The 12,768-nt window shown below is 35.3% G+C and overlaps 1 protein-coding gene across 1 annotated transcript in view; it reads left to right on the forward strand.

Moving 5' to 3' along the window:
- Positions 1–12,768, forward strand: part of MCF2 (MCF.2 cell line derived transforming sequence) — a 73,765-nt gene that overhangs the window by 51,561 nt on the left and 9,436 nt on the right. The window contains 6 exon segments of the mRNA XM_045583477.1: positions 1,823–1,948; positions 2,621–2,842; positions 7,469–7,561; positions 8,574–8,652; positions 9,200–9,266; positions 11,476–11,585. Of these exon segments, the coding sequence (XP_045439433.1) occupies positions 1,823–1,948; positions 2,621–2,842; positions 7,469–7,561; positions 8,574–8,652; positions 9,200–9,266; positions 11,476–11,585 (697 nt within the window).

Below are 12,768 nucleotides of genomic sequence, written 5' to 3' on the forward strand. Positions count from 1 at the left end.
CTAGAACAAACACTACAAAAATTTATATGGAACCAAAAAAGACCCCTAAAAGCTGCAGCAATCTTAAGAAGAACAAAGTTGGAGGGATCAGAATACTAGATATTATGTTATACCACAAAACCGCTGTACTCAAAACACCCTGATACTGGCACAAGAACAGAGAACCCAGCAATTGACCCAAGCAATTATGCTCAATTAATATTTGACAAAGGAGGCAAGAGCATACAATAGAGTAAAGACAGAGTCTTCAATAAATGGTGCTGGGAAAATTGGACAGGTACATGCAAATAAATGAAACTAGACTACCAACTTACACCATACAGAAGAATAAATTCAAAACAGGCAAAAATACTTAAATATAAGTCTTGAAACCGTTTAATATTAGAAGAAGGCATAGGCAGAAAAAAATCTCAGACATCTCTCATAGCAATATGTTTACAGATACATCTCCCAGGGAAAAGGAAACTAAGGAGAAAAATCAACAAATGGGACTACATCAAAATAAAAAGCTTTTGCACAGCAAAAGAAACCATCAATAAAATGAAAATAGAACCCACTGCATGGGAGAACATATTTGCCAATGATACATCTAATAAAGGGTTAATTTCCAAAATATATAAGGAACTCATACAACTTAACAAAAAGAAGACAAACAATCCAATTAAAAAATAGACAAAGGACATAAATAGATACTTCTCTAAAGTGGACATACAGAAAGCCAAAAGACACATGAAAAAGTGCTCAAAGTCACTAATCATCAGAAATACAAATTAAAATGACAATGTCCTCACACCTGTGAGAGTGACTATTATCAACAAATCAACAAATGACAAGTGCTGGCAAAGATGTGGAGAAAAGGGAACCCTAGTACACTTCTGGTGGGAATACAGACAGGTGCTTCCACTGTGTAAAACAGTATGGAGTTACCTCAAAAAATTAAATATGAAACTACCATTTGACCTGGTAATTCCACTTCTAGGAATATATCCTAAGAAGTCAGAAACACCAATGAGAAATAATATGTGTACCCTATGTTCAGACCAGCTCAATTTACAATAGCTAAGATCTGGAAACAGCCCAAGGGCACGTTAGCAGATGAGAGGATAAAAAAAACTGTGGTATACCTACACAATGGAATACTATGCAGCTTAAAATACAAACAACTCTTACTATTTGCAACAGCATGGATAGACTTGGAAGGTACTATGCTAAGTGAAATAAACCAGTTAGAGAAAGATAAGTATCACATGATCTCAGTCATATGTAGAATCTAATGAACAAAATAGACTGATGAACAAAATGGATCCAGAAACGTAGCAACATGAAACAAACTGATGAGTTTCAGAGGGAAGACAGGCTCTATGCATAGCTAAGAGACACAGACAATAGAGTGGTGAAGGCCTAGGGATAGTTCAGAGTGGAGGAGGTCAATGGGGAAGAAACAAGCATACAAAGAGGACATCTGTAATACTTTCAACAATAAAGGAGAAAAGTAAATTTTGTGTATGTACAGGACCAAAAAATGTGATTGCTTTACAAACTAATCTCTAGTATGTCCTAAAAACTTTGTTCTTTAGCTCTAAAAGCATTGAATGTCCCTTGCTTTATACTGTTTAGGCAATAGTCCATTTCTTCTCCAATTTTGACATTGTTATTAAATATAGTATTAATGTGACAAATAGCATATGAAAGGAACTACTCAAAAAAGTGACATTATTTTTGAACTCCTCCTTGAAAGCATGTTGGTTGAAATTTTACTCATTTTATCCAGCTATTAATATCTGCCTACTATTAAAGTCTAATTCTTGACTTCTAATTGCAGGAACTATTAAAATATAGCAAAGACTGTGAAGGATCTGAACAATTAAAGGTGGCGCTTGACACAATGCTGGATTTACTGAAGTCAGTTAATGACTCTATGCATCAGATTGCAATAAATGGCTATCTTGTAAGTAGATTTTGATGGTTGTTACAATTTTAGGAGGTAAGCATGTTCACATACCTTTCTTCCTCTCTTGGAACCATTTGAGAAATAAGAAGAGGCAGGCAAATGGATATCTAAATGTCAGCATTATTGCTGACAATGCTAAGGAGAGAATTGCTTCATGTCACCAGCCAAGTTGATTTGTGATACTCTCTTTGTCCCCAAAAGCCTACCCCCAAGTCTAGACCTTGTGTGATCTAGCCTGCTTGAAGGAATGTTTGGGTCTTCTAAGGAGACCTATTGTCCCAGTATTTCCTCTTGTCCTACTCCAGGATAGGTATTGAAGAAAAAGATAAAATCTTTAGAGGTAGCTCCACCCAGTGGAGAAACTTGGATTGGTAGGTGTTACTAGCCAATCAAGACTGAGGAAGAGATAAGGAGGGTTTCCCTAGCTAAAAACTACCTCCACCTGGAGACGTGAACATGAAGCCAGGATAAAGGAAACTTTTTAGATTTCATACCCCATAGTAATTTTGTAACTATTTGACACATGGCATGGTTTCATATAAGAAGTTTAAAAACTATATCAATTATGCATCAGGATTTTAGTAGTTTAAGCTAAACACTGTAATATTGATGTCAAGAATCTGAATGTAGCTCTGCCTTGTATTAATGAGTTTTGATTTTTAATTTTAGGGAAACCTAAATGAGCTGGGCAAGATGATAATGCAGGGTGCATTCAGTGTTTGGACTGGACACAAAAAAGGTGCAACAAAAATGAAGGATTTTGCTAGATTCAAACCAATGCAGCGGCACCTTTTCTTGTACGAAAAAGCCATTGTTTTTTGTAAAAGACGTGTTGAAAGTGGAGAAGGCTCTGGTAGATACCCGTCATACAGTTTTAAGCGCTCTTTAAAGGTAAGACAATTTAAATTCCATCATCTAATTTTCCTTCACATATACATTTAAGTTTGTGTGATTTTTCACTTCAAGTGAGTGGGTTTTATACTTTAGTGGTACATCCCTTTGTTTAAACAATATTTTAATTGAGGTATAATTTACCTATTATAATACATTATATTAGTTTCACGTGTACAACAATTTTGTATTTGTATTCATTGTGATGTGATCACCACAATAAGCCTAGTTAACATCTGTCACCACACTGTTAAAATGTTTTCTTGTGATGAGAACTGTTAGTGACTTTCAAATATGCAACATAATATTAATTATAATCATCATGCTATACCTTACATCCTGAGGACTTATTCATTTTATAACTGGAAGTTTTTCTTCCCTCTGACACCCTTCCCCCATCTATAAAATCTTAAGTAGAGGTCTAATATATTGGGAATAGAAGTCAGGTAAAGCAGAATTTCTCCGCCGGATAGGAGTGAGGCAGGGCAGAGCTTTGCCTCCATCCTTTTTCTTTCTCACTCCAATCCTAAGCAGTCTCTTAGAGTGAAATAATGAGAAGTGACCCAGGCTCCTCCATGAGCACTCTTACTGGTGATACTGTGTGGAGTTCTTGGTATCAGGGAACTTTTATAACAAGAGACAACGAGGAAATAATTTATTCCTTTTTCTTAGTATAATTTAAAAATGAAATGTGCTTAGCCCTTTCCCACCTTCCTTTGTGTATCCCTCCTCCATTCCCTAGAATCTCCCTCAGTATTCAAACCTACCTACACCTGAATCCTGTCCATACTTGTCCTGTCCTATCTTTTGAAATTATTTTCTTCTCTCTTATAACCCAAACCACCATTCTGTTCTAATATTAGTTTGGTATGAAAATGAGGCCATGTTTGAAGGAGCCACAGGCAGTCCAGTGATATTCGCAGCTGGTTCTGATGTTGGACAAGAGGAACTTGCAATTCGCATAAGTCTGTAATTGGCGAATTTTATTTTTTACACCTAATTAGTTTTATCTTTCAAGTTTTAAATTGTAAAAGCAATATAGCATTTGCTATAGAAAAATTTGCAAAGTAGAGGTAATTACTACACTTGATTCCCCAACCACAATCATTTTAGTCATTTTTCTTTTTCTTTTTTCTTTTTTTAAAATTTAGGTTCTTTATTGTTTAAAGTATTACATGAGTCTCCCTTTTCCTCCATTGACCTCTCCCCAGCCACTCCAGGCCCAACACATGCCCTCATCCCTCATGCATACAATTCATTTTTCAGGAGCATGTTCTCTCATTGTTGTATAATTTGAGAATTGATGACATTTTTATCAGCAGTGATAAAGAGAACAGGCAATGTGTCCTGAGATAGGCCTGAGGTGTTTATGTCAGAAGGCTACTACATAAGCAGGCCCTGCTTTTGACTCTTCTGAGGGTCACCAGTTCCATGCTATTCCTAACAAGGTTCCTGGCCAGGGTTAGGTCTCCAACTGTCCTCTTCCCCTGCTTTACTTCTAAACTGTCAGGAGTGTCACGACTTCTTTAAAACTCTCACTTTTTAAAATAACGAATACCCAATTGCTCCTTTGATATTAGCAACCCACCCTCAAATCCCCAAATCTCCAAGGGTCTTTTATGCTTCTAATAAACATTAGTTGAGAAACAAAGCGTTTACAACTGATATTGGACAGAGTGCAGATCTCTTCTTGGGAAGGTACTTTACCTAAATCCATTTGGTTAACTCTTTACTTGTGGGGTGACTTACTTAATACTGAATGCAATATTTCTGATTTTTAAATTTTCATGTTACCTTTAATTTAATTTGTCACAATGATGGACCCACCAACAGAATATTTCTAGAATATATTGGAGTAAGTAAGGGCTATTGTGAGGTATTATAATTATGAGAATTCAAACTACAGTGGTAACCGTGGAAACAGAAGATGGGATAGATGTAAGAAACATTTCAATGAAATGTAGCTATACGGGCTGTTGACTTACTAGATGCAGGAAATAAATACCTGACATTTGAAGAGAAAAAAATGAGTGATTTTTCTTTGGTTCCTCAATAATTCCTAGTATTTCTAATAAAAGAGATTAGTCAGTGATGCATGCAAGGATTTAGACCAGGATTACTGGGAAAATAGTGATGCCGCTAACAGAAAGATGGAAGGTAGGCTATTTCTTAAGCCTCACTATGCTTATTTCCTCTTCCTTAGCTATCATGAGATCCCAGAATTAAATAATTGCTAGCATTACTAGTCATTGTGTTAGGTAATACTCTGGGTTCCTGGTTTCACAGTCTTGGCCTTGGTAGAGAGGATCAATGCATATGCTCTCTATAGCTGAGCAATTTCTCTCACTGTTAGTGGACTTCATTATAAAAAGCTGCAATTCCATGCCCTGGCAATGTACTTTCTAAGAATTTTGTTCTATATTTTATAAGCCCTTTCTATGCAAAGAAAGGTCCCTGAGGTTAATCAGATGGAGAGATTTGAGTTCCTCAGAGACTTCAGTTCATGTATTTATTATTATCATCTATTTAAAAATATGTATTTATTGATTTTTTTTGAGAGAGAAATATCGATGTGTGAGAGAAATGTGAATCTATTGCCTCCTCTACACACCTGCCTGACTGGGGATCAAACTTGCAACCTGGGTATATGCCCTGACTGACAAGATGGTGCTCAGCCAACTGAGCCACGCTGGCAAGGGCTATCATCTATTAAAAAATTAACATACCACACAATACTTACTATGTGGTATGAATTGTTCTGAGTGTTTATAAATATTGTTAACTCATTTGATCCACATAGCAATTTTATATAAGTGGGAACTATTAAGTAACCTATTATTCCCATTTTGCGGATGGGAAAGCTAAGTTCTAGAGAGGTGATTTACCCATGAGCACATAGCCGGTGCAGTGCAGCTTCAGACCCAGGCAGATTGCTCTATACTCCATGCTCTCAATCACTACACCAAGGTGGGAAGCCTGTCCATATTCATTCTTTTATTCCTTCATTCTTTTTTAATCCCCATTCTCCACAGTTGCCTCCTCTCTATCCTTGTAGCAACCATTCTAATTTATTTAATGTATACTGCCCAGTTTGTGTGTTTTTGATAAATGTATACCAATATTCTGTATACATGTAATTTGGAACTGAGAATAATATTGTCTGATAAATATAGTGGTTACATTTCCAGGGTAACTTGAAAAATCTCATATAATCTATAATGATGCGTTGTATGTGTTGCAAATGAAGTTAAGAAAGCAAACTAATGTTTACAAACTCATTGTATGCCCAAAAACATTTAATGTCTGTTATTTAATCCTATGTCAACTCTATGAAATAGGTATTCTCCCCATTTTATAGTTGAGGAAACTTAAGTTCAGAAAGGTTAAGCAACCTGCACCAAGAAACATAACTACAATACATATTTAAGTGGTAGAGATGGCAATTCCAATCTCAGCCTCTTGGACTCCAAAGCCCTTGCTCTTTCCATCTTATCATGCTATTGGGACAAAGTAATGTATCAAAGTGAAATCAATTTAAATAGACATTGCATATGAAATTATTATTTTAAATTCTGATGTTTCAGCAAAAGTAGGTTAGAGTTGTTGAGTAGGTATATAAAGATATTTTTGGACATTCAGAAAATAATTTCTGACTACATTCAGGATAGATGTCATAGGCTTTTTTATTTATATATCACACTTCATTTTTAAATATAGTCCTTTTTATTTTCCTTGATATGGAGATCTGACTAGCACTACTTTGAATGCCTATCAGCACTAAATAGGTTCATTTGTAGGGCTCATAAGTGGAATAGAAAGTAAGATATTCCTTTAGATTATTGGGCAAGAGTTGAAAGAAAAGAGAAGGGAAACGGGGACTAAAGAAGAATGTGTATAAAAGGGAGTAAAATTGCTCAAAATGGAATTAACCATGCTATTAGCAGCACAGAATGAATTAAAATGGAAGAGACTGTGCTATGCACAATCATATGGAGGTCAAGAAAAACTGTGGTAAGGAAGGGATATTATATCTAAAAATTTGGCTATAAAAAGACACCATTTTCCCATGACAGATTATTTGTTTTCTAGAAAGGCTGAGAGAATGGTGGAACTGGAGGGACTCTTTGTGTACCTGGCTAGTTTTGCCACCCCATAAGTTAGATGTTTGTAACATATAGGATTTCTATAGAGATAAGTAATAAGCTGTAAGATTACCTTATTTTGCAAATGATTGTTAAAAATAACTATTTAAATTAATGTTGGATGACCTTTTCACACAGTTGTTGCTTACTTTTACTTCTTTTGACATAATAATTTGTTTTCAGAGTATACAATTAATTTATAACAGAATTCAATCTTAGATGGATTGCTTGAATATTCAGATATATAACTTTTGTTTCAATCACTGGAATGGTACATGCAGTTTGCACTATAAGTGCATTGTACACTGAAAACATTTAAATATTCAGGTCTGTGAGTGAAATATCATTTCATATAATTTCATATTCTTTGAATATAAAATGTGTATTTTGCCCAAGTGAGAAATTTTATTAAGACTATGATGGGGGTAGGTTTAATGTATTTTTGGATTCAAAATGCTCATGAAAATTTTGACATGTATTATAGATGGATGAAGTTGGAATCACTGAATATGTGAAAGGAGATAAACGCAAGTTTGAAATCTGGTATGCTGGGAAAGAAGAAATTTATATTGTCCAGGTTGGTAAAGTTTTTCTAGAAATCATTTTGGTTACATTATAAAATGTCACATTCCTTTCATGTAGGTCACTTAAATATTATTTAGTTATTTTTTTTTCTGGTATAGTTGTACATTTTTTCAGTAATGGGTAAGGTGACCAGATGTCTTTCCAAAAATCGGGATTTTTTAAAACATCCAGCGGGATGCAGGACAAATTGTTAAAAATTGGGACTGTCCCACCAAAAGCGGGACATCTGGTTACCTTAGTAATGGGCTTTTTTAAACGACACATGCCTATGGTGATAGAAACTTGATCTATGTTACTGAAGACTATGGTTAAATCTCTGTCCAGATGTGCTTTAAGGTCCAACCTGTTTAAGTTAAGGGTAGAAGAATGAGAACATTTCAAGAAGATGTTGGAATTTCAATAATTATTTGTATCACAACTTGTGACAGGTGACCATGATATTATCTGTTTAAAGTGCCCAGTGCTTTTTCTTTCTTTTAATTCTGTACTAGGTGATTACAATTTCATAAAAATATGTTTTCTTGGCTTGATTTAGTTTTAAGACTTCTTACTATCTTTAAACAAATGTGTCTTTTAAGTAAATGGAGGATATTTAAGGAAGCTTGGATACTGTCATCAGTTATCAAGATTACTATGAAATAGTAATCTATTTTCTCTTTTCAGAAATAGTGGAACTTGTTTTATTTTACAAAAATTAAACATAAAACATTTATATTTTAAAAGAACCCTCCTACAAAAAATAACTGAATATTATATTTCATATTTAGTGTGAGTGTTGTTATTTAAAGGCAGTTTCTCAAAATGGGTTTGACTATTATTTCATCTAATTTGATGGTTGCTTATTTGCTTCTTAGAAGTTTGAAGAATCAAAATGTTAGAGATTGAATATGGTGGTTCAGGACTCATGTTCAGATTCATATTTGATAAACTTAATTATATTAGTTTAATATAAATTATCTTTTTTAGAGGAAACATGTCTTCTTCTCCCTTCTAAAAATCTTTAGGCTTCAAATATGGATGTGAAGATGATATGGCTAAAAGAGATAAGAAATATTTTATTGAAGCAACAAGAACTTCTGACAGGTAAACTTATAAGCCAGTATTTTTTTTTTTTTTTAAGAAAAAGAAGTATAGTAAAGTTCATTGACTCAGATTTCGTGATAAGTTTTACCAGGAATGGGAATGATATTTACTTTAAACTATTTGTAATGAAAGGGCTTGTTAAACTAGTAAGAGATCAAGACTTATGGGCTTGTTTAAACTATTTTGGAGAATGAACTTTACATTAGAAAATGAGCTCTAGCGCTCAAGAAGCAGTTGTGAAATAACCTATCAAACCCACTGTATTAATTCTGAGGCCTTACCATGAAGCAACTATTTAGGACCTCAAGTAATCAGTGGTTGGCAATGTTGGGGTAAGGTACTTTTAGTAATATACTTGAAGTTCTTGAATGAAATATTAAATTGCTCAGTCCTTTTCCATATTCCAAATTCAGAACTGGTTATTTCAAGACTGAGAAGTTTAATAGGAATGGGGGTGTGTGTGAATGCATGTAAGTCATTGGTCTTCAAGGAAGGAAGAAGTGTGGCTTCTGAATGATGCTTAAATAAACTTTCTTTTATTCCACAATTAAAGAACAACAGCAGCGTAATCAGTTAACTGAACAGGACCAGCTTTCGTCTCAACAGAATGATGAGTAAGTGATTATTTTTTAAAATTTCTTTATTGATTAAGGTATTACATATGAGTCCATATCCCCTAATTGCCCCCCACCCCACTTCTGTATAAGCCCTCACCCCTTGCTGTCTGTGTCCATTGGTCATGCTTATATGCATGCATACTAGTCTTGGTTGATCTCTTCCCTGTAATCCCACCCTCCCCTACCTTCCCTCTGAAGTTTGACAGTCTGATTGATGCTTCTCTGTCTTTAGATCTGTTGTTGTTCATTATTTTATGTTGTTCATTATAATCCACAAATGAGTGAGTTCATGTGATATTTATCTTTCTCTGACTGACTTATTTCACTTAACATAATGCTCTCCAGCTCTATCCATGCTGTTGCAAATAGTAGGTGTTCTTTCCTTTTTACCACAGCTTAGTATTCCATTGTGTAGATATACCACAGTTTTCTAATCCACTTGTCTGCTGATGGGCATCTAGGCTGTTTCCAAATTTTAGCTATGGTGAATTGCGCTGCTATGAACATAGGGGTGCTTATATCTTTTCTGATTGGTGTTTCTGGTTTCTTGGGATATATTTCTAGAAGTGGGATCACTGGTTCAAATGGGAGTTCCATTTTTAGTTTTTTGAGGACACTCCATTCTGTTCTCCATGGTGGCTGCACCAGTCTGCATTCCCACCAGGAGTGCACGAGAGTTCCTTTTTCTCTGCACCCTCTCCAGCACTTGTTATTTGTTGATTTGTTGATGATAGCTATTCTGACAGGTGTGAGATGGTACTGCATTGCCATTTTGATTTGCATCTCTCAGATGATTAGTGACTTTGAGCATATATCTCTTGGCCTTCATTCTGTCTTTTTTTTTTTTGAAAAGATTCTATTTAGGTCCGTTGCCCATTTTTTTTATTGGATTATTAATCTTTTTATTAAGTTGTATAAGTTGCCTGTAGATGTTGGAGATTAAAACTTTATCAGTGATAACATTGGCAAACATGTTCAAAGTCACTAATCATCTGAGATATGCAAATGAAAATGACAATGCGGTACCATCTCACACCTGTCAGAATGGCTATCATCAACAAATCAACAAACTGACAAGTATTGGCGAGTCTGTGGAGAAAAAGGAACCCTTGTGCACTGCTGGTGGGAATGTAGACTGGTGCAGCCACTGTGGAGAACAGTATAGAGTTTCCTCAAAAAACTAAAAATGGAACTCCCATTTGACCCAATGATCCCACTCCTAGGAATATATACTAAGAAAGAACACCAATCAGAAAGGATATGTGTACCCCTATGTTCATAGCAGCACAATTCACCTTAGCTAAGATTTGGAAGCAGCCTAAATGCCCATCAGCAGACGAGTTGTTTAGAAAACTATTGTACATCTACCCAATGGAATACTATGCTGCCATAAAAAAGGAATTCTTACCATTTATAGCAACTTGGATGAAACTGGAGAACATTATACTAAGTGAAATAAGTCAGTCAATGAAAGAAAAATTCCATATGATGTCACTCATTTGTGAATAATAAAGAACATTATAAACTAATAAACAAGAAAATAGATACAGAGGCAGTAAAGCATCAAACAGACTGTCAAATTATAGCGGGAAAGTTGGGGAGAGGTGTGGGAGATAAGAGATGAACAGAAGGACCTGTATGCATTCATATAAACATAACCAATGGACGCAAAACACTGGGGGTAAGAGCATGCATGGAAGTGGGGTGCGGGGCAATGGTAAGATATGTAAACATATAATACCTTAATAAAAATGGAAAAAAATAAAGTGCATATATATTATGAAATATTCACCATAGTTAAGATAATTTACACATCCATTGCTTCACACAGTTATCCTTGTGTGTATGTATGTATGTGGGGGTTAAGAACATTTAAGATCCATCTCTTAACAAATTTCAAATATACAGTATTATATACTATGGAAAATTTAAGCAATATACCTGCTTTGGGTCAAGAAAGGAGTAATTATTTTTCTTGCATTTTAAAGAGAGACCTTGCTGGCTTGGATCCTAGGGTTTAAGTTTTTGCATATTATGAACTATTACCACACAGACTTATATGACGGGGAGTTAGCTCTTTTTGAATGGATTCTCAGAGTATATTCTTGACACATGGCATCAGTAGGACAAATACCATTTTTAATTTCTAATTATTCTCTGGCTATGTAAAAACTCACTTTTAAAAAAAATCCATTTACTATTTCAGAAGGCAACAGCAAGCTTTTGCAGTCCCCAATATAACTAAACCAGAGCACACCAGCACTGTGGTAGGGGTCCAGGAGGCAACCTCAACAGTTCAGGAGGGAGCAAATACAGGTATGTGTCGTGGTTATCCAAAGGTCAGATTTATGATTGTGCAGATTCTTTTCTCTCATTGTTCATTTTGAAAATCTATTATCTTTATATAAAGAAAATAAAATTAAAGTATTTTTGTAAGGCTTATATGTCTTGGATTTTCAAGAAGCAGTGATTGTCAAAGTGCAGTCCCTGAATCAAGAGTATTAGCATCACCTAGGAATTTGTAAGGAAGGCTTGTTCTCTGGCTCTGCCCAGGACATTCTGATTCAGAAATTCTGGGAGTAAAATGCAGCCATCTGTGATGTACAGTTCTCATGTGAGTGTTTCTGATTCATTTTCAAGTCTGGAAACTCCTGCTACGTAGTGTAGGTAGAAAGATGAATAAAACACATATTGGCTTAAAGTAGGGGTGTCGAACTCAATCAGAGAAGGGGCCAAAATCTAAAATCCAGCCTAAATTGTGGGCCAAATGGTTTACTGAACAGTCATAAACTGTCATTGTGATGGAAACGCAGCGGAGTGCAGTGATGACAGCGCGGTGCGGGCCACATTGCAAGGCCTGGCGGGACGGATTTGGCCCGCGGGCCTTGTGTTTGACACATGTGGCTTAAAGGAATGCACAATTTACTCACCATAGATTTAACAAATAGAGTTATTTATACCTGGAATAGTTTTTAATGCAAATTGTTTTATTAACACTATTTCAAAAATTTGTTTAAATTCATCAAATATAACACACCATGTGTGCCAGGAATTGTGTAAAGCCCTGGGCAAAAAAGTTTAAGATACACTCAGCTGCTATCCTCATGATGCTAGGAAGGAAAAAAATAATCCAACAAGCAGTTAAACTGAAACTGGTTTGGCTCAGTGGATAGAGCATCGGCCTGCAGACTGAAAGATCCCAGGTTCGATTCCGGTCAAGGGCATGTACCTTGGTTGTGGGCACACCCCCAGTAGGGGGTGTGCAAGAGGCAGTTGATTGATGTTTCTCTCTCATCGATATTTCTAACTCTCTATCCCTCTCTCTTCCTCTCTGTAAAAAATCAATAATATATATATATATATATATATATATATATATATATATATATATATTTGTTTTTGTTTTTTAAAGCCACAAAAACAAGCAGTTAAAATTAAAATGAGAAAAGTATTATGAAAGGGAAGTACAAGGTGCTGCAGAAGCATCCAGCAGGGTCAC

The sequence above is a fragment of the Pipistrellus kuhlii genome, unplaced genomic scaffold (assembly GCF_014108245.1).
Source record: "Pipistrellus kuhlii isolate mPipKuh1 unplaced genomic scaffold, mPipKuh1.p scaffold_m20_p_19, whole genome shotgun sequence".
In the NCBI taxonomy this organism is placed as follows: Eukaryota; Metazoa; Chordata; class Mammalia; order Chiroptera; family Vespertilionidae; genus Pipistrellus; species Pipistrellus kuhlii.